Below are 22231 nucleotides of genomic sequence, written 5' to 3'. Positions count from 1 at the left end.
CCCACAAAAAACATTCTACAGTTTTCAAACCAGCCCCTGGATCTGAATACTTTTGTAATCGCATGTAATTAAAAATTTAGTATAGTCACTGAGTTATTCAATAAAATGTATCTGTATAGCGCCACCTGCTGTTTGTTATTTTCCTTATTTCTTCGTCCACCTCAGTAAGGCCTCATTCACACATACGTGCATTTTAATGGACCACAGTCCGTGAAAACCCAGACTGCCATTCTGCTGAGTTCACGAGCACACGGCGTCATTGGTAGCTATGACGCCGTACGTTTCGTGCCGCCGCCGCTGTACAGTGATACACTAGTATGATCTATACGAGTGTATTACTGTACAGCGGCGGCGGCACGAAGCGCACGGTGTCATAGCAACCAATGACGCCGTGCGCTCGTGGTCCGTGAAAATCCACGTATGTGTGAATGAGGCCTAACATTGTCGAAGTGGACGCACATGCTCAGTTCTATCCTTCAACTGCCACCAGCTGTATCTACTGTTAGCAGCCATGACAGTTACAGGGAGAGATCTACAGCAGAAAGGACACAAAAACTGAGAAAGGCCACGCTCCCCTGAGAAAGAACTGCAGCAGAAAATACATGCCTCCTGGAAAATTACACAAACCCTAAATTGCTAGCCTAAATCAAAGCTAGCAAAATAATTGGAGCACTGAATGAGGGAAGCTCTGGTTTCATGTGAGGTCCAGGGCTGGTTCTAGCTTTCGTAGAAAGTGATTGTCATGTCTGATTTTATTTTCTACATTAATTGTGGGATTAATTTTATTTAAGTTTATTCACACAAATTATCTCCATTATTCTGTCATCACCACCTCCTTTTTGTTTGACTTGTAGGTATTCCAGAGAAGGACTAATGGGAAACTTGACTTTTACCAGCGCTGGAGGACGTATATAGAAGGATTTGGCGATCCCAGTGATGAATTCTGGCTTGGTATGTGAAATTGAATGTACATGACTATTAATGTATGTACACATGCCCAGATCATTGGGACTGTAACATGTGCATATACACTCACCTAAAGAATTATTAGGAACACCTGTTCTATTTCTCATTAATGCAATTATCTAGTCAACCAATCACATGGCAGTTGCTTCAATGCATTTAGGGGGGTGGTCCTGGTCAAGACAATCTCCTGAACTCCAAACTGAATGTCAGAATGGGAAAGAAAGGTGATTTAAGCAATTTTGAGCGTGGCATGGTTGTTGGTGCCAGACGGGCCGGTCTGAGTATTTCACAATCTGCTCAGTTACTGGGATTTTCACGCACAACCATTTCTAGGGTTTACAAAGAATGGTGTGAAAAGGGAAAAACATCCAGTATGCGGCAGTCCTGTGGGCAAAAATGCCTTGTGGATGCTAGAGGTCAGAGGAGAATGGGCCGACTGATTCAAGCTGATAGAAGAGCAACGTTGACTGAAATAACCACTCGTTTCAACCGAGGTATGCAGCAAAGCATTTGTGAAGCCACAACACGCACAACCTTGAGGCAGATGGGCTACAACAGCAGAAGACCCCACCGGGTACCACTCATCTCCACTGCAAATAGGAAAAAGAGGCTACAATTTGCACGAGCTCACCAAAATTGGACTGTTGAAGACTGGAAAAATGTTGCCTGGTCTGATGAGTCTCGATTTCTTTTGAGACATTCAAATGGTAGAGTCCGAATTTGGCGTAAACAGAATGAGAACATGTATCCATCCTCTGATGGCTACTTCCAGCAGGATAATGCACCATGTCACAAAGCTCGAATCATTTCAAATTGGTTTCTTGAACATGACAATGAGTTCACTGTACTAAAATGGCCCCCACAGTCACCAGATTTCAACCCAATAGAGCATCTTTGGGATGTGGTGGAACGGGAGCTTCGTGCCCTGGATGTGCATCCCTCAAATCTCCATCAACTGCAAGATGCTATCCTATCAATATGGGCCAACATTTCTAAAGAATGCTATCAGCACCTTGTGGAATCAATGCCACGTAGAATTAAGGCAGTTCTGAAGGCAAAAGGGGGTCCAACACTGTATTAGTTTGGTGTTCCTAATAATTCTTTAGGTGAGTGTAGGTGTGTACCATACATTGCAGGGTACTTGTACACAGGCATGATGGCCAGAGGATCAGCCTACACTGTCTACTGGATTTGTTAATTCTGGGCCATAGTCATTAAAATCCAGCTCTATGGGACATGTGTACTAAAGCTACTGTATATGCCAGTTTTCTGGTGTAGGAAATTGGCGATTTTTTGTGCAAAGGCATTTTGCAAAAATGTGTGGCTTTTTTCACATTTTCTGCCACTCATGGGATTATTACAAAAAGTGGTTGGGTCTTAGCATAAGGAGCAGGGCTTTCTTGACCTAACACATTTAAAGGAAATGTGTCACTAAAATTTTTATCTGGCAGTTAAAACCAGATAGTCACACATATCCTTTCTTTCTAATCTGTTTTATTTTCTGATTGTAGATTTTTTCATTTAATTTTCTTAACATGATTATGGGGGCGGCCATCTTGCCTGAGCTGTTTTTAACAGCATTTACAAAGCATTAAAAAAATGCTTTGAGGTCAGGAGGGGACCCGATTGACTTACATGGGAGAGTTTTCTGGGCATGCTCTGTGACCTGTGCAGAGGTCATTGTACAAGGAAGGAAGAGATAAGCTCTGACAATCACCTATTGTGAATGGAGGATCCTGTCTTATCTATACACAGAGGTGATATCATTACAGGTAGGATTAGAATAATATATAACTGCAGTAAAGTAATCTGTACAAACCAAGAAGTGACGCCAATTATTAGATATAGTGGCTAGAGCAAAAACTGCAGGATTTTTGGTTTTAGTTTAAATATATAAGTGACATGGAAAAATAAAAATAACATAAATAGTTTTTTTTTGGTGAAAGGTCCTCTTTAAACAGTAAGTCATTTTTTATGACAGATTTCCTTTAACATAATTTACTCCAGAAACTAGTTTTTTTGCTTGTTATATTTATTGAGTCGGCTTAAATATTTTTCTTTTCTATAATGCTAAATTAAAGGGGTTGTCTCGCCATGACAGCCACATTTCAGAAAGAAGGCAGCCTGGTGAGTCAGGCTTCCCGCTGTAAGCACAGGGGTAGCCTGCACCTAGTCACTCATCTCCTCTACAAGGAAAATATAGTATTATCTGGCCAGCGTTTAAATGACTGACTGACCATGTAATGCATGGATGGGCCGGGCCTGCTATAGTCGGAGGAGATCTTAATAGTCCATATGGACAGGGATAGATTGCATGAGACAACCCCTCTAGGGATTATGCTAAGAGAATTGTTTCCACATCCACTAGAGCAGCGCCATGGGAAAACCTAATAGGAACAATTTTACAGACAGATCCCCGATTTTCGTTAATATTAATTATGTTTGTAATCTGTGCAGGTCTGGAGTGGCTTCATAAACTTACCTCTACTCCAGTCAAGTATGAGTTGCGTGTGGACCTCCGGGTTGGGGATGAGTCTGCATATGCTGTTTATAGCACCTTCAATGTAGGTACTTCTAGGGACCGATACAAACTGATAGTTGGTGGCTACTCCGGCACAGCAGGTAAGACTGTCCCTTACTAAATATATTTCTTAAAGGGGAACTTCTGTCAAAAAGGCATATTTTTAAACTCAATAGTCATAGAAAACCTTTATTAAATCATTTTTGGCTCTTTTTAATTTTTAATTTCTGCAGTAAAAATTCAAATACAAAATATTGTCCTCCTGTATCAGTTATCACAGAGAAAAACTCCTATATAGTTAGATAACCCATTGTTATTTTTACTGCTGCTGTAAGGGTTATATGTTATCTACTAGTAGAATAGTAGATTAATAGAATTTGGATAACAGTATAAGAGCTCTATTGTTCTCTTGATAGCGAGTAGGTAAAAATAAATAAAAAATTGAGGCTCTGGAGCGCTCCTATTTATTAAATCAAAATAAAATGCTATGCGTTTTGAACGTGAACCACTCTCTTCATCAGGCACACCGCTGACTGATGAAGAGAGTGCTTCACTCTCGAAATGCGTAGGACTTTTTCACTTTATTTTGTTTTAATAAATTTGTTCACTTGAGGAGCGCTCTGGAATCTCAATTTTTGTTATTTATTTTTACCTACCTGCAATATATCGAAACCTCAGTTTCCGTGGAGCTGCAACCAGTTGACGTCTGGACCCTGTTCAGATCTGTACGCTCTCTGCAGAGTTCTGACGGCCCGAGAATTGGCAGAATATCGGGAACAACCGTTCCTGCGAATCGCCGTTCAATCGTCCGACAATCTGGCCATGTAAATGTACCGCTGATCACATGACCTGTCGTTCATGCAGGGACCACTGATCATGGCTTCTGGGCAGCAGATCGTGTGGTCTAAACAGCGATCTGCTGCTCAGAAACCATGATTCTGTATGAGGACGATTGATGCCTCGTCCTCACATAGTGAAAGAGACTGCTGCATGTAAGTGCAGCAGTCTTCTTCACTGAGCAAGCAGCCGACTGTCTAGAAGGAAAGCTTCCTTCCCAACAATCGGCCACTGAGTCGGACCGTATAAATCCAGCTTTAGGCACAACCATATCCGGGGTAACTGCACTGCACTTATCAGTGTAATGTGTGATGCTCTAAATGAGTCTTTCAGCCCCCTTCCCTCTCTGGCTGCAGTTAAAGGCCAAGGACACCTTTGGAGACAATCTTTTTTAAATTATTCCATTCTTCTCCTTTTGGGCTTAAAATCATTTTTTCAACTGATCTTTATTAAAAATTTTCAGCTCGTTTTGTTCTATAGACTTTACTTTCAGTGCCTCTGCAGACCATTTTTTTCTGCTTTACACTGAATCTGTCAGGGAGCTGCTCTCATGGGTTGATCTGTAACCTTTATCTCTGAACTCATGACAGCTCATAAACACCCAATATAGCTAAATTCTTAGGAAACGAATAAGCATTTTGCTATAATAAGTGTTTATTGTTGGGAACGTAAGGGTAAAAGGGCTACTGATTGAGCCCTTAATAAAGATTCAGTGTAAAGCAGAAAGAAATGATTTGTGGGTAGGCTGTAGACCCAAAACTGTTGAAATTTTTTAATCATTATCTATTGAAAAAAATGATTTTTAGAGCAAAATTCTATGGTGAAAAAAATTGCTCCCAAAAGATGTTCATAGCCTTTAAGTGAGGCTGTTTGCCATGGGTCCAAACAATGGAGGAAGCTGAGAGCCAGTACAGGAAGTAGAATACATGGTGTGATATATGCTATTATATTATATCCAGAAAAGCATCCACTCATTTTTGTAAAAAAATAAATAAAAATGCACAACATATCCACATATACAGTAGGTGGTAAATACTTGATTACAATTTTTGACCCTAGAAAGTCAACAGCAATGTGTCACAGGCATTAGGCCTCTTTCACATAAACGCGTGTCCCCAGTGGCCGTGCTGTGAACCGCAACTCGCGGTATGCAATGCACAGGCACCGACCGCGGGGCTGCCGCATGCGGATCGTGACCCCATTCACTTCAATAGGGTCTGCGATCCGTCCATTCCGCAAAAAGATAGAACTTTTTGCGGAACGGAAGCACGAAACGGAACCCCACGAATGCACTCCGTTGTTCTTCCGTTCCGCAGTTCCGTTCTGTACTGCATCTCTGGATTTGCTGACCCGTTCAAGTGAATGGATCCGCATCTGTGATGCGGAATGCACACGGCCGGTGTCCAGTGTATCGCGGACCCGCCGTATGCAGGCTGCAATACGACCACGGGGAACACACGGTGCAAGAGGCCTTACAAGGAGACCTTATAACTCATTAACATCGTCAACATATCACAGAAAATATTTCATAAATCATGGTCTCATTTCTGGGAATAATCTGATCATTTATGGTTAAACTGATTAAAGTTTAATAATTTTGCAAAAGTTTTTTTTTATAATTCTTTGCTTTTTTTTTTTTTAGGTGATGCTCTTAACTATCACAATGGATTAAAATTTACTACATGGGATAAGGACAATGACCTTGCTCTCACTAACTGTGCTCTATCACATCGCGGGGCCTTCTGGTACAAGAACTGCCACCTCGCCAATCCTAATGGACAGTATGGTGATAACAATCACAGTATGGTAAGGAAACATAAAAAATACTCAAAAATGTTTGTCATTATTTGAATAAAAAAACGATTTGCTGCAGGCTTGTCAATGGTGCCATTCTGTGTTGAGAATTTTCTTCGTCCCAAGTCGTAGTAAGTACGGTATATTGCTCTCCGAGACAGACTTAATAGCATTTGGACGAGATTTTTTTATTTTTATTTCATTCCGTAATGATATGATTCTAACTAAATGATAACTACATCAATGACTAATGTTTGGGTGGATCATAGAACTAAAATTAGAATGTGCTGTGGATAATTACTACTAATTGGAAGGATTCCTTCACAGTAAGCTGATTGCAAAAAGTTTCTCTGTAATATCTGGAGAAACCTGGCAGTAAAGCCTGTGTTACACTTGCCGATTTTTGGGCACATGATCGCTAACGAGTGTTCGTATGAATCTTCATTAGCAGCCATCTTGCAGTGTAATACTGCTGCCGATTGCCCGAGGAACGAGCAAACCCTCATTCGCCAGGCAATTGTACGCTTAAAAATCATCATTTGCCGGCAACAGATCATGCTGCCTAATTACAATCTGCTGCCGGCAAACCACTAGACACCATGGGGACGAGCAATGACATAGTAATAGAAGCGATCTCCTCCGCTAGCTAGCAGGCAATTGCCAGGCGAACTCTTCCCTCCTGACAATCGCTTTCTCAATCGGCCTGTGTGATACAGGCTTAAAGGGGTTATCCGAAACCTATAATGCCCCCACAAAATGCCCGGGCACCTCTTACAGGTTATACTTACCCTGATCCCCGGCACCTGCGTCGCTTCTGCTCCCCGCACGGCCGCCACTGCATCTCCTGGTCGTGCGGATCAAAACATCCGGCAATGGAGGGGCAGCCAACAGCAGGCTGCGAGGGAACGAGCCTACAAAACATCCAGCGACGGGAAGATGCAGCGGCGGCCATGCGGGAAGCAGAAGCGATGTGGGTGCAGTGGAGCAGGGTGATTATAACCTGTAAGAAGTGCCTGGGCATTTTAAGGTGTTTAATTTCCTTGCAGCGCCACCACAGGGGAAAATAAGTATTTTACAGTGTCCACTTAAATTAATGGGTTAATTGTGTAAAGCAGGACACGTCCTCCAAGGAAAGAGATGCTTTTTGTAACCATCTTCCACTTTGGCCAAGAGATAAGGATTTTGAATAAAGGAGCCCAGAATTCCCTAATAGGGTTTATGAAAACAGGTTTCCTCTTCTGAACAATCCCTTTAGACTCCATTCACACGTCCGTAATAATGGGTCCGCATCCGTTCCGCAAATTGCGGAACGGGTGCGGAGCCATTCATTCTCTATAGGGCAGGAATGGATGCGGAGAGCACACAGTGTGCTGTCCGGAAAAAAATAGAACATGTCCTATTCTTGTAGAATAGGCATTTCTATGGGGGTGCCGGCCGGGTGTATTGCGGATCCGCAATGTACTACGGACGTGTGAATGGATCCTTAACATAATAATAATAACGAGAAGTGGTCAGTGCCTGAGCTCACTTAGATCCCTGGAAGTCTATTGTAGCACTATATAAATACCTTATAATTATTGTATAACAGCCACAGAAAGTACTCCTTATGTCTATATAGTAAAGGGGTTTCCACTAGCAGGGGGTCTTACCACCCAGGCAAAGTGAATGCATTCTTAGTTTGTGTATGGACATAGTTATGTCATTTATCTCTATAATTTATGGAATGAATAAGATATTTTAACCCCTTAAGGACACAGCCTTTTTACACCTTAGGACCAGGCCATTTTTTGCAAATCTGACCAGAGTCACTTTAAGTGCTGATAACTTTAAAACGCTTTGACTTACCCAGGCCGTTCTGAGATTGTTTTTTCATCACATATTGTACTTCATGACACTGGTAAAATGAAGTCAAAAAAATTATTATTTTTTGCACCAAAAAATACCTAATTTAACAAAAATTTGGAAAAATTTGCAAATTTCAAAGTTTCAGTTTCTCTACTTTTGTAATACATAGTAATACCCCCAAAAATTGTGATGACTCTACATTCCCCATATGTGTACTTTATGTTTGAATTATTTTGGGAATGATATTTTATTTTTTGGGGATGTTATAAGGCTTAGAAGTTTAGAAGCAAATCTACAAAAACTAAATTTTTAGGGACCAGTTCAGGTCTAAAGTCACTTTGCGAGGCTTACATAATAGAAACCACCCAAAAATGACCCCATCTAAGAAACTACACCCCTCAAGGTATTCAAAACTGATTTTACATACGTTGTTAACCCTTTAGGTGTTGCACAAGAGTTATTGGCAAATGGGGATGAAATTTGAGAATTTCATTTTTTTGTCAAATTTTTCATTTTAACCCATTTTTTCCACTAACAAAGCAATGGTTAACAGCCAAACAAGACTGTATCTTTATTGCCCTGACTCTGCCGTTTACAGAAACACCCAATATGTGGCCGTAAACTACTGTACGGCCACACAGCGGGGCGTAGAGTGAAAGGTGCGCCGTTTGGTTTTTGGAGGGCTGATTTTTATGGACTGGTTTATTTACACCATGTCCCATTTGAAGCCCCCTGATGCACCCCTAGAGTAGAAACTCCCTAAAAGTGACCCCATCTAAGAAACTACACCCCTCAAGGTATTCAAAACTGATTTTACATACGTCGTTAACCCTTTAGGTGTTGCACAAGAGTTATTGGCAAATGGGGATGAAATTTGCGAATTTCATTTTTTTGTCTAATTTTTCATTTTAACCCATTTTTTCCACTAACAAAGCAAGGGTTAACAGCCAAACAAGACTGTATCTTTATTGCCCTGACTCTGCCGTTTACAGAAACACCCAATATGTGGCCGTAAACTACTGTACGGCCACACAGCGGGGCGTAGAGGGAAAGGTGCGCCGTTTGGTTTTTGGAGGGCTGATTTTTATGGACCGGTTTATTTACACCGTGTCCTGTTTCAACCCCCCTGATGCACCCCTAGAGTAGAAACTCCCTAAAAGTGACCCCATCTAAGAAACTACACCCCTCAAGGTATTCAAAACTGATTTTACATACGTCGTTAACCCTTTAGGTGTTGCACAAGAGTTATTGGCAAATGGGGATGAAATTTGCGAATTTCATTTTTCTGTCTAATTTTTCATTTTAACCCATTTTTTCCACTAACAAAGCAAGGGTTAACAGCCAAACAAGACTGTATCTTTATTGCCCTGACTCTGCCGTTTACAGAAACACCCAATATGTGGCCATAAACTACTGTACGGCCACACAGCGGGGCGTAGAGGGAAAGGTGCGCCGTTTGGTTTTTGGAGGGCTGATTTTTATGGACCGGTTTATTTACACCGTGTCCTGTTTCAACCCCCCTGATGCACCCCTGGAGTAGAAACTCCCTAAAAGTGACCCCATTTTGGAAACTACGGGATAAGGTGGCATTATTTTGGGGACTATTTTTAGGATAAATATGATTTTTGGTTGCTCTATATTACATTTTTGTGAGGCAAGGTTACCAAAAATGTAAATTCTGAAATTTCATCTCCATTTGCCATTACCTGTTGAGTAACACCTAAAGGGTTAATAAAGTTTGTATAATCAGTTTTGAATACCTTGAGGGGTGTAGTTTCTTAGATGGGGTCACTTTTAGGGAGTTTTTACTCTAGGGTGCATCAGGGGGGCTTCAAAAGGGACATGGTGTCAAAATCGGCCTTTCAGAAACCATGTCGGTCCTTTCCTTTTGCCGCCTCCCTTTTACTGATACAGCAGTTTACGACCACAAATGTGGTGTTTCTGTAAACTGCAGTATCAGGGTAATAAATATTAAGTTTTGTTTGGTTGTTAACCCTTGTTTTGTTACCGGAAAAAATGGATTGAAATGGAAAAGTGCCAAAAATAGCGGTTTTGGCACCGTTTTTTTTTTTTTTTTAACCGTGTTAATCTGGGGGGTTAGGTCATGGGATATTTTTATAGAGGAGATTCTTACGGACGCGGCAATACCTAATAAGTCTACTTTTTTTTACAATTATTTAGGTTTTTGACTATATTATCTTTTTTGATACAATTTTTTTTTTGGGTATCTCTAAGGTTTAAGGGTAATTTTTTAAATTTTTTTTATATCTGATTATCTCATGTGGGGGCTCATTTTTTGTGGGATGAGACGACGGTTTTATTGGCACTATCTTGGGGGATATATGACTTTTTGATCGCTTGCTATTAAACTTTTTATTATGTAAGGTGACAAAAAAAAAACTTTTTTTTTTTTTTTTCTGGACCGTGTTAATCTGGGGGATTAGGTCATGGGGTATTTTTATAGAGGAGATTATTACCGACGCGGCGATACCTAATATGTCTACTTTTAATAAATTATTTTAGTTTTTTTGGGTGTCTCAAGTCTGAGAACCAGTTTTTTTTATCCGATGTCAGTGCTAAATTGGGATATAAATTTAGTACTCCATGGAAGTGTGATACTCCCTGAAGCAACCGTCAATGCAGAGGCCCGGATGATCGGGGCACGTGTCGCACTGAGTAGTCGTGTCCTTCCGTATCCCCCTCCTGCGACACACTCTGCACTTTTTTTGGGTTCGTCCCTTCTTTCCAGTATGGGGGACCACACCTGGAAAGTGTTGGCCAGGGACGATCCGGGCACCTACAGTTCCCGAGGTACTCCGGCCTGCTCTTTCTCGGTCTGAAAAGTTTAGGGCCTTGAGGACTGCCTCATAGAACTGGAGGAATGTCCCTGTGCTGCCAGCGCTTCGGGATAGTACAAAAGAGTTGTACATGGCAACCTGTACCAAATAGACCGCAACTTTTTTGTACCATGCCCGGGTTTTGCGCATGGCGTTATATGGCTTGAGGACTTGATCCGAGAGATCAACTCCTCCCATATACCGATTGTAGTCGACGATACAATCGGGCTTGAGGACCGTTGCCGCGGTACCTCGCACAGGGACAGGGGTGATGCCGTTACCATGAATAGTGGACAGCATAAGGACATCCCTCTTGTCCTTATACCTGACCAGCAACAGGTTTCCAGTGGTAAGAGCACGGGTCTCACCCCTGGGGATAGGTACCTGGAGGGGGGGGGCAGGGAGGCCGCGTTGATTTTTCCGCACAGTCCCACAAGCGGACGTGGATCTGGCGGCAAGGGACTGGAATAAGGGGATACTGGTATAAAAGTTATCCACGTAAAGGTGGTAACCCTTATCCAGCAGTGGGTACATAAGGTCCCACACAAGTTTCCCGGTAACACCCAGAGTGGGGGGACATTCTGGGGGTTGAATCCGGGAATCTCGCCCCTCGTATACACAAAATTTGTAAGTGTACCCTGAGGTACTCTCACAAATTTTGTATAGCTTCACGCCATACCTCGCCCGCTTGGAGGGCACATACTGGAGGAAAATAAGTCTCCCCTTGAACGCAATGAGAGACTCATCAACCGCGACCTCCCTTCCAGGTACATAGGCCTCCATGAATTTGGCCCCAAAGTGATCGATGACCGGCCGTATCTTATACAGACGGTCATGGGCAGGATCACCTCGGTTGGGGACATGCTGCATTATCGGAATAATGCAGACATTTCCGGATGGCCTCAAACCGGGAGCGTGTCATGGCTGTACTGTAAAGTGGGGCCTGGTATAGGACGTCCCCACTCCAGTACAGCCTGACACTGGGTTTTTTGACCAGGCCCATATGCAGCACGAGGCCCCAAAATGTCCTCATTTCGGCTGCACTGACCGGCGTCCAGCCACCGGGCCTGGCCAAAAAGGAGCCCAGGTGTTGAGCGACGAACTGTTGGGCGTGCAGATTCGTCTGCTCCGGGGGCGGAGCCAGAAAGTCATGGTGTAGGACGTGTCTGCCGGAGCTCCTCACCGCTATCCCAGCTTCATTAGCTTTTAAATCGAGTGGACACAGATCCAACATGGGGAAAACCTCTAGAGATAAAGATGGTGCATCAGGGAACACCCTGAAGACAAAAAAGACGCAGGGGGGCCTGACGAAATACCTCAACAGGAGATCTTCCTCGCACCCTGAAGGAGGCAAGATGGCGCGGGAGGCGCGAATCAACTCAGAGAGAGAAGGAGCTGACTCAGAGGCCGACAGCTCAGACGCTGAAACTTACATTGGAGGTGAGGTTGATTCTCTCCCTCTCACCTGCGGCTTTCTGCAGCAGTCCCTGGCCCAAGCCCTCTCACCGGTCATGAAAGAACTCTCAGATATCAAGACCGAGTTCCTACAGCTAGGCCATCGGGTTGAACGCCTGGAGGACAGCCACGATCTCCTTCTCCAGCACGAGAGGGGGGTTCACTGCCACTTATCGGCCATGTCTAAAATGATAAATACAGCCTTTTTCAACCTGGAAGACCAGGAAAACAGAGGCCGGAGGAAAAATGTCCGGCTGCGGGGTATACCCGAATCAATACAGGCTGAAGACCTGATGGACACAGTCCGCCGCCTATTTGCCACCTTAGTAGGCGAGGAACAGGCTGCCGCCATTACCATTGAAAGGGCCCACAGAGCTCTTAGGCCCAAACCTGCAGCGGGAGATCCACCTAGGGACGTGGTATGTGCCCTTTTTGGCCACAGCGGCCGTCTTGAGAGCCGCCAGAGAAAAAGGAGACACCATCCTAGATGGCCATAAGGTTCTTTTATTTCAGGATCTGTCGGCTAGTACATTAGCCAAACGAAGGAACCTGCGCCCGTTAACCTTGTTATTGAGGGATAAGAAGCTGCCGGTCAGATGGCTCTTTCCATTCGGCTTATTTACTTAGATCGGAGGGAAGCAATTCACGGTGAGAACACCGGAGGACTTACCGTCTGTGTGGGAGGCCTTGGGAATCGAGGCCCTGGACATTTCGTCTTGGCTCCCCTGCAATCCATCCCCGGACCTTCCTGGCCTTCCGCAGCCGGAGGAATGGCGTCTGGCACAGAAGAAAAAATTGCCGAAAAAAAGAGCCTTTTGAAATGCTTCTATCCAAAGATAAGAAAAAATCTTTGACATAAATAGAAACTCTGAGATCCAGCGTCATTGAGATCGTACAACCACACTGCCATCTGGCAGGACTCAGGTTCTACTCAGCTCATTTAACCCAGCACCTTATTATGGGGCTACCTTCTTTTAGATCTTTTGTTATTTACACTAGCCGCCTAGCTTGTGGCTTTTGTTTTTTCTGCTGCTTAGACCGTTACCCACCTCTCCTTATTTGCTTTCCATCTGCCTTCCCCCCCCTCCCTCCCCCCCCTCCCTCATGCCTTTTTTCATACCTTTTCCATCTCCTATTACACCCCCCCCTTCCTTTTTTCGCTCTACAACTCTTTCTACTCATTTACACACTGGCAGCTGCTTACGAGATTTGACCCATCCAGGTGTGATTGGAGTAGAAAGCGATAATGCTTGATGGAATTGTAGAACACTCTTCTAACTAGGGGCCTCATGTTTAAGCTTCTTATTGCTTCATACATGTCCACTCTATGCATTTGTCTTTACATGTTGGGTTTAGTGTGTGGGACCTGGTTATTTTGATACTTCCACACTACTTTCCCCCCCTACTGAGGTTTATTTTTAACCTCATAGATAGACACTGCAGGATGACTTTCTACAGTGTACAATGTTTATATTTTTTCTTTTTATGTATTTTCATTTTTATGTTACCATGTGTCACCTCCTGGCTAGTTCTTCCGAACAGATCCACAAAATGTCACCATGTCTGATCTAAAGATCGTGTCATTTAATGTAAATGGCATGAACACACCGCAAAAGAGGAGTCAAATCTACCATTTGCTTCGCAGAGAAAGGGCTGACTTGGTTCTTTTACAAGAGACCCATTTCAGACACCTGCACGTCCCTAATGTAATCAGCAAAAATTTCCCTGTTTGGTATCATGCTGCATATACCTCGGCAGCTAGAGGAGTTTCAATAGGCATAGGGCAAAATTTCCCATTCACTTTAGTGTCCAAGCTGGTAGACCCTGAGGGCCGCTATTTATTCTTAAAAGGTAAGGTAGCGAACTCCATGTTTACTTTAGTCAACCTCTACGCCCTGAATAGTGGGCCAATTCACATGGTTGCTCCGCACTCTTAGAGTTCTAAAGACCTTTGGAGAAGGTCACCTTGTTCTAGGTGGAGACCTCATTCTTACTCTTGACTCCTCTAAGGACTCAACCTCTGTAGGCCGCCCCCCCTCTAAAAAGCAAATGAGAAGGCTTCTTCTCACACTCACGGATCTCAGGATCTCGGACGTTTGGCGCATCCTACATCCAGAAGATAAGGATTACACCTTCCACTCGCGGACGCATGATACATATCAACGCCTTGACTATCTTTTTATAACTAACCAATTATTGCCCTCGGTTTCTGAGGCCAGTATTGGAAACATAGTTGTCTCCGATCATGCGCCGGTGAATGTGAAGATGAGATTGCATGACATCCCTCCGAGATCCTGGGTCTGGAGATTGAATGAGACGCTCCTGGAAGACGAGTCACACAAGAAGGAGATTGAACAATGTCTCAAAAACTACTTTTTGGAAAATGCTAGAGGTTTAACTAATGGGACGACCTTATGGGAAGCTCATAAGGTAGTAGTTAGAGGGGAGCTTATTAGCTTGGGCTCTAGAGTTAAGAGAAATAGGCAGAAACAATTAGACTCCCTCCTTCAGCAGATCTCTACTCTTGAAATCTTGCACAAGAAGGTGAGATCAGTTGAGGTCTTGGAATCTCTTAAACGATTAAGATACGAGGTCACTGACCTGCTGAATGTGCGAGCGGCTAGACCACTGAAGACATTGCGCTTCAAGCAATATTTACATGGGAATAGGGGCTCCAAATTAGTCTCTAACCTTTTAAAAGGTCAAAGGAACAGATCCTTTATTTCAGCGATTAAATCAGCTACGGGCTCCCGACTCATCAACACTCCCGCGATAGCTCGAGAGTTTTACTCTTTTTATTCAACTCTGTATAAGAGTATACAAGTGGCAAGTGGTAGCACCCCTGGGGGGTCTAGGGTCACACAGCTGTGCTGTGGACCCCAGACACCATAACTTAGGGTGATGCAATCAAAGTTCAGAAACTAACTTTCCCTTTTTTTTCCCTGCCTAAACCAAACTTCCCCTATGCTGTCCCTATGTACCTGATGGGGGGTGCTGGGGCACAGATCGGGTCCTGGGGGCAGAGATCGGGTCCTGTGGGTGCTGGCAGCGATGGCGGACACACGTGCAGGCAGCTCCTCTCCCCTCCGGCTCCGGAACACAAAAGGAGGAGGAGAGGAGCGCCTGCCTCTTTTGAATCTGCCGCCGGACCGCCCACAGACCAATCAGAAAGCAATCCTGAGTGGTGATGTCACCATCACCACTCAGGATCGCTGGATGGTGATTGGTGGGGTAAAATCACACCACCATCGCCATCCTGTTCCGGGTTATCGGGTCTTCAGAGACCTGAATAACCCGGAAATGCAGAAAACCGCAGGTCTGAATTGACCTGCGGTTTTCTGCGATCGCATACATGGGGGGGTCACCGGACCCCCCGACGCATTTGCGCCAAGTGCCTGCTCAATGATTTTAGCAGGCACGGGGTCCCGATCACCGCCCGCCGCGCGGCGGTGATCGAAAATACACAGGGCGTACATGTACGCCCTGTGTCCTTAAGTACCAGGGCACAAGGGCGTACCTGTACGCCCTATGTCCTTAAGAGGTTAAAGGGGTTTTCCAAGTGTATTTTTTTCCTCCGGATAGGTCATCAGTATCTGATCAGGGGCGGTCAGACACCCAGGACCCCCGCCGATCAGCTGGTGGAGAAGGCACCTGTGCTCGCGGTAATGCCGCAGCCTTCTCCAGCTTTTCCTAGGCCATTTGACGTCATGTTCATTGGTTACATGACGTAGGCGAAGCTCAGCCCCATTGACCTGAATGTGTTTGAGCGTGATACCAAGCACAGCCGCTATACTATGTAAGACACTGTGCAACAGCCCCTTTAAGAACTGCTTTAGATCTTGAGAGATGGCAAGGTGTGAGGGTAAAAACCAGCACCAGCGAAGAGGTGAGGGAAATGTATTTGTTTTTGTTCATGACAATGGCGAAGTTATAGGGGTAGTAACAAATGACTCTGCCACACAGGACGGTATTTTAAAGGGGTTTTCTGAGACTTTTATACTGATGGATAGGTCATCAGTATCTGATCGATGGGGGTCTGACACCCGGGACCCCCGCCGAGCAGCTATTTGAGAAGGCAACGGTGCTCGCATGAGTGACGCGGCCTTCTCACAACTTAGCCTTGGCCATGAGATATCACCCTTATCAGTCACATGGCCTAGGCTGAGCTGTGATACCAAGCACAGTCGCTATACTACACTATGTACGTCCAGGAGATAGGTAATCCGTATAAAACTCCCGGAAAACCCCTTTAAATAGCCTATGGTAGACAGGGGCACAATTATGCCACTGGGCTATGTGGCCCCTTACTGTGCACTCCTCTGGTTCAGTATTATGCTGTTGTGAAAGTCCTCGCCACCTACAACGAGGGTGTACAGGCCCTTGGACTGCTGTTATGACAGCTATGAATATTTGGGTTTGTTGTGTGTCGAATAAATATTTCGGTGAGTTTCCAGGTGGCATAAACTGTATGCCCAACAGGGTTTGTTCATAAAATTTCAACTTTATGTTTATTTTATGGCTTCTCTAGAAGTATTCCCGTTTTGCTTAAGATATTCATCTCTGGAAAGACTTGAGGCTCCTTATCACGGTATATCACTCCAGAAAATGGCTCAGAATAGATTTGCTGTCACTTCTATTGCCTTGTAAAAACTGCAAAAACAGTTGGTCTAGGGTCTGATCTCCACTGGAGACGATGGACGTGCTGCTGGTTTCAGGCTGCTGCAGAGAAGACTGATGGGAAATTAGACATTTACATAATGCCACTGCTGATTCCCTCTCTCTGCCAAAGCCATTAACATAATATACTTTTACTTTAAAGACATATGAATTCAGACGATCTCCATACTGTAAAGCTGAAGTATTCACACAAATACCGCATTTATGCATACACAAACTGGCTTCTATACTGTACTCCAAGGGACCCCCTGGAGGAGGTGGTGTTGGGGGGCCTTAGGCTAGGTCACTTCTCTTTCCTACAAGCACAAATGAGGAGAAACATAGGCCAGGAAAATAACTTTTTTTCTTCTGTTGTTGCTGCGTTTGTACAGTATTTGATGCGTTTTTGCTAAGATCAAGTGTAGCACCTGTTCTTATTAGTGACTAGGAATGGTATCACTGAGATGTAGCACTGCATACGCTGGTTTAGCCCTTTGAGTACCTACCTGAAGACCCCCTGATTGACACCATTATGTTGAGTACTTTGTCTGGGGTGCAGTGTGCCCCCCCCCCCCATTCATAATCCAATGGCACTTTAAAATCACATGTGGATGGTAAACCCATTTAATCTGCAGGATGTACTTGAACTTGCAGTTATTCTTTCATTCTTTTGAATTCCATCTCGGCACTTAAGAATTTTTAGCATGCCGACCAGTGGAAAGTGGCACCTTATTTTCTTTTCAATTTCATGGTGTCTTTATTTCACAGGATTATTTGTCCTTATACAGTAGATGTCCTCCCTAGCGGTCTAGTGGTGGGGGGTGACCCTTTGGTTCCTCACTTCCTGGAAACTTGATAGCTCCTTCAGGACTTCATTTTTGGTGTTCTGAGGAAGGCTTCATCAACAGCCTAGACGGGTGTCAAAGCATTTTCGATTTGAGGACACTTTTCCCAGTCTTTTGCTGGACTCTTTTGCTTAGAGGGTTTGGGTCTTCTAGGCAACCTTCTCGCTTTGGAGGCTTGATCCACTTCTAGATGATTTGTTTGAGAAGGATACATGTAAGTTAAATGAGAAGCGAACAATATATGTAAGACTTAGTGATGAGCGAAGCGAGCTTCGGATGCTACATCTGAAGTCGCTTTGTTCAAAACTTTAGATTAATACTGTACGGAGTTCCGCCTTACAGTATTAAAATGTATGGGCTCCGATGAGCCGAAGTGAGTTATTTGCGGTCACGCGTGACTTCGTTGAATCACTTCGGTAGTTGATTTTTAAAGTGGAAAACCACTTTAAAACTTGGAACCGAACTTCGGCTCAGAGGTGGCAGTCAGAACCAAAGGAGAGTTCGGTTCCAAGTTTTAAAGTGGTTTTCCACTCGCACGACTTTGCGAATAACTGACTTTGGCTCATCGGAGCCCATACATTCTAATACCGTGTGGAGACGAATCTTTGTACAGTATCAATTTGAAGCTTTGAACCAAGCGACTTCGGATGTAGCATCCGAAGCTCGCTTCGCTCATCCCTACATATAGTGCTGATTTCTGAGTTTCTGAACTAAACTATAATTAAGGTCTTTGCATAGCCTGAAATGTGCAGGCTGTTCCTACTGATGCTAAACTTCTAAGGCTACTTTCACACTAGCTTTATTCTTTTCAGGCATTGAGTTCCGTCCTAGGGGCTCAATACCGGAAAAGAACTGATCAGTTTTATCCTAATGCATTCTGAATGGAGAGAAATCCGCTCAGTATACATCAGGATTAGTGTTGAGCGAACTTCTGTTTTAAGTTCGGCGTCTAAAGTTCGGCTTCCGGTTAGCGGAGAATCCCGATATGGATTCCGAATTCCGTTGTGGTCCGTGGTAGCGGAATCAATAATGGCCGATTATTGATTCCGCTACCACGGACCACAACGGAATTCGGAATCCATATCGGGATTCTCCGCTAACCGGAAGCCGAACTTTAGACGCCGAACTTAAAACAGAAGTTCGCTCAACACTAATCAGGATGTCTTCAGTTCAGTATTTCAGACTTTTCAGCACGGAGATAATACCGCAGCATGCTGCGGTTTTATCTCCATCCAAAATTCCGGAACACTTGCGGCAAAACGGATCCGGCATTGCAGTCTGCAAATGCTCAGACCGCAAAAAATTAGAAATAAATAAATGCCGGATCCGTTTTTCTGGATGACACTGGAGAGATGGATCTGGCATTTCAATGCATTTATCTGTCTGACAAATGCCATCAGTTTGCATGCGTTTTGACAGATCCGGCAGGCAGTTCCGGCGACAGAATCCTCTGCCGCAAGTGTGAAAGTAGCCTAATACATAAATCTATACTTTGTTTTAACAGGAGGCAAAAGGTATGCCCCGGCATGCTTGTGCCTCATATGGGTCATGCAGTGTGCTGGTGGAGTTGCTCATTTGTTTTCTAAAGCCCCTATTAGACCGCATGCTTTTTGGGCCAATTATCAGGAACAAGCATTCATATGGGAGTTCGTTCTCAATAATTGGCCTGTATGATTGAGCAGCCAATCAGCCGATGAAGTCGTTTGCTTGTTCGTCGGCTGACGTCGGGTAATAGGGTCTTTATGTGCCAATTAGTACATGTTGTTCATGACAGCCTGACTGCAATCCCATGTAGGAACATAACAATCATCCTTTTCCCAGCCTGAAATGGCTAATAATAGGACAGAATAGACTGCAGCCAACTACATGGCAAACAGATAAGACAAACTGTCGGGTCCCTTTTAAGTGACTTATTACTTGTCAGTGTATTTGCTTCTACACATGCTCAAGTTTTCTAAAAGTTCTTTTCTGTTTTCCAGGGAGTTAACTGGGAGCCTTGGAAAGGTCATGAATTTTCCATTCCGTTTATAGAACTGAAGATGAGACCTCTGGACCTGTCTGCATGAGAGCGGAATTCACTACAAAATTCAATTACTTCCAGAAACAGCGCCACTCGTGTCTGTGGGCTGTCTCTGGTATTGCCCCTCATACCCATTTAAATGACAATGACTAAGCTGCAATACCATGCACAACCCATGGACAATAATGGCGCTGTTTCTGAAAGATAGCAGCTATGTTTTTCTAATTTCATGCAACCCTTTCTGGTTTTATATAAATGAAACTTAATCACCAAACAAATGTAAAGCTCTACAAACTTTCTAATATACTTTATGCTTTGCAAGATAGTTGCTGTTAGCGAATGAGAAGACTGCTGCAAAGTTGTACACAGCGTATACAACGTAGCAAAGTATAACAGGCTAGATTCCAGGCTGATACATTGTATCGAAGTATAACAGGCTAGACTCCAGGCTGATACATTGTATCCAACTACAACAATCTAGACTCCAGGCTGATACAACATAGCAAAGTATAACAGGCTAGATTCCAGGCTGATACATTGTATCAAAGTATAACGATCTAGACTCCAGGCTGATACATTGTTGCAAAGCATAACAGTAGATTCCAGTCTGATACATTGTAGCAAGCTATTGCTGTGGGGTGTTTAGCACACAAAATACTGAATAAATACAGTTCTATAGACTGGACGCAGTTCTATCCATTTTTCAGCAGGACTGGCTCTGTACAGGGTTTGCAGCCTGTGAATGTTTTAATTCACTCACAGCAAATATATGAAAGGGCATTCCCTTCTGGATTTTTATGGTTAATTGATAGGATATGCCATAAATATCTGATAGGTGTACTTGGCTATTTTTGGAAGTCCCATAGGGGTGAATAGAGATATGCACATGAGCATTCATTTTGGGGCCCTGTTCTGAGGACAGAAGCGGGTCCAAAAGGTGGGACCTGCGCCCATCAGATGCTGCTATGCTGTGAATTCCCAGAAGGGATAGCCCCTTTAAAATAGCAAAGAAGTGGAGCATAAATGATATAAAAAGATGTAGAATGTTATATTCGTCAAGTGATAGTTATATTGACTTCAAATGAAACCTTCGCCTTTAAAGGGAATGTGTCAGAAAATGAGCTGTTGTTTAAATCAAGTTTTTTTTTTTATGTTAAACATATTGTTAAAGAATTTTTGGTGGTGTTTAGGGATCAGCGAATCGACTTTGAATGAAACATCTGAAGTCAATTCGCATTAAAACTTCATTTGAGTGCTGTACGGAGCAAGCGCTCCGTACAGTATTAGAATGTATCGGCTCCTATGAGCCGAAGGTATTACTTCGCGAAGTCTCACGGGACTTCGGGTAATAACTTCAGAAATTATTATCTACTGTAAAAAAACTTTTACAGAACTCAGTTTTTTAAAGATTTTTAACAGTCGAAATTCATTTCTGAAGTTATTATTTGAAGTCCCGCGAGACTTCACGAAGTAATAACTTCGGCTAATACATTCTAATACTGTACGGAGCGCTCGCCCTGTACAGTATTCTAAGGAAGTTTTATGCGAATTGACTAACGATGTTTCATCCGAAGTTGATTCGCTCATCATATTACATTTTCCATCTCACTATATCTACAGTATATTTAGAAAAAAATCCTGCCGTTTTCCTAGTGGCCGCTAAGCCTAATAATATGCGGTGTCACGTCTCTTCAGTAGCCTTTCAGTAGTCATCTCATTATCATCAGCGACAGGATTACAATGACATATGTCAGTTATCAATTGATAACACCTCATCCACCATTCACAATAGATGATTGTCAAAGCTTATCTACTACTTGCTTGTAAGATGACATCTGAACTCCAAAGGCACACCGATAGAGAATTTAGATTGTGAGCTCCACTGAGGACAGCGAGTGATAATAATGCCTGTGAAGCGCTGCGGAATATGTCAGCGCTATAGAAGTGAGCAAAACAAACAAGTCACAGCGCATGCCTAGAAAGCTCCCCCATAGCAGTCAGTGAGGTCCCCTCCAGACTATTGTGTCTATGGCCCATGATGGCTGCAGCAAAGCATGTCTCTGAATGCTAATGACGGCTCAGACAAGATGGCCACCTCCATAATCATGTTCATGAAAAAACAAAAATGTACAATCAGAAAATAAAAAAAAGATATGTGTCACTATCTGGTTTTAAGTGGCAGAACAAATCATAGGCGACACATTCCCTTTAAAGGGAACCTGTCATGTGGATATTTGATTATAATCTAACTAATTATATACAATCATTAACTACTAAAAAGTGCCTTAGATGTATTCACTTACTGGTGTGACAGATGGTTACCTCGTAATATACACACAAAGATGCCGCATGCTAATGAGCTGATTTCAGTCCAGCGTGATGTCATTGAGTCCAGCGTATATTTAATTCAGAGCTATAGCCACTCCCCTGCCCACCTGCTGCTGATTCATATGGA

At 43.5% G+C, this 22231-nt stretch overlaps 1 protein-coding gene across 1 annotated transcript in view; it reads left to right on the top strand.

Moving 5' to 3' along the window:
• Positions 1-19822, top strand: part of LOC120979849 (tenascin-N-like) — a 76139-nt gene extending 56317 nt beyond the window's left edge. The window contains exons 12-15 of the mRNA XM_040408806.1: positions 855-951; positions 3424-3588; positions 5967-6130; positions 19736-19822. Of these exons, the coding sequence (XP_040264740.1) occupies positions 855-951; positions 3424-3588; positions 5967-6130; positions 19736-19822 (513 nt within the window). The remainder of the gene's footprint in view (positions 1-854; positions 952-3423; positions 3589-5966; positions 6131-19735) is intronic.
• Positions 19823-22231: the final 2409 nt, after the last annotated feature.

The sequence above is a fragment of the Bufo bufo genome, chromosome 9 (assembly GCF_905171765.1).
Source record: "Bufo bufo chromosome 9, aBufBuf1.1, whole genome shotgun sequence".
Lineage (NCBI taxonomy): Eukaryota > Metazoa > Chordata > Amphibia > Anura > Bufonidae > Bufo > Bufo bufo.
Note: the sequence above shows the minus strand (reverse complement) of the source record. Positions and strands in the feature narration are given on the sequence as shown.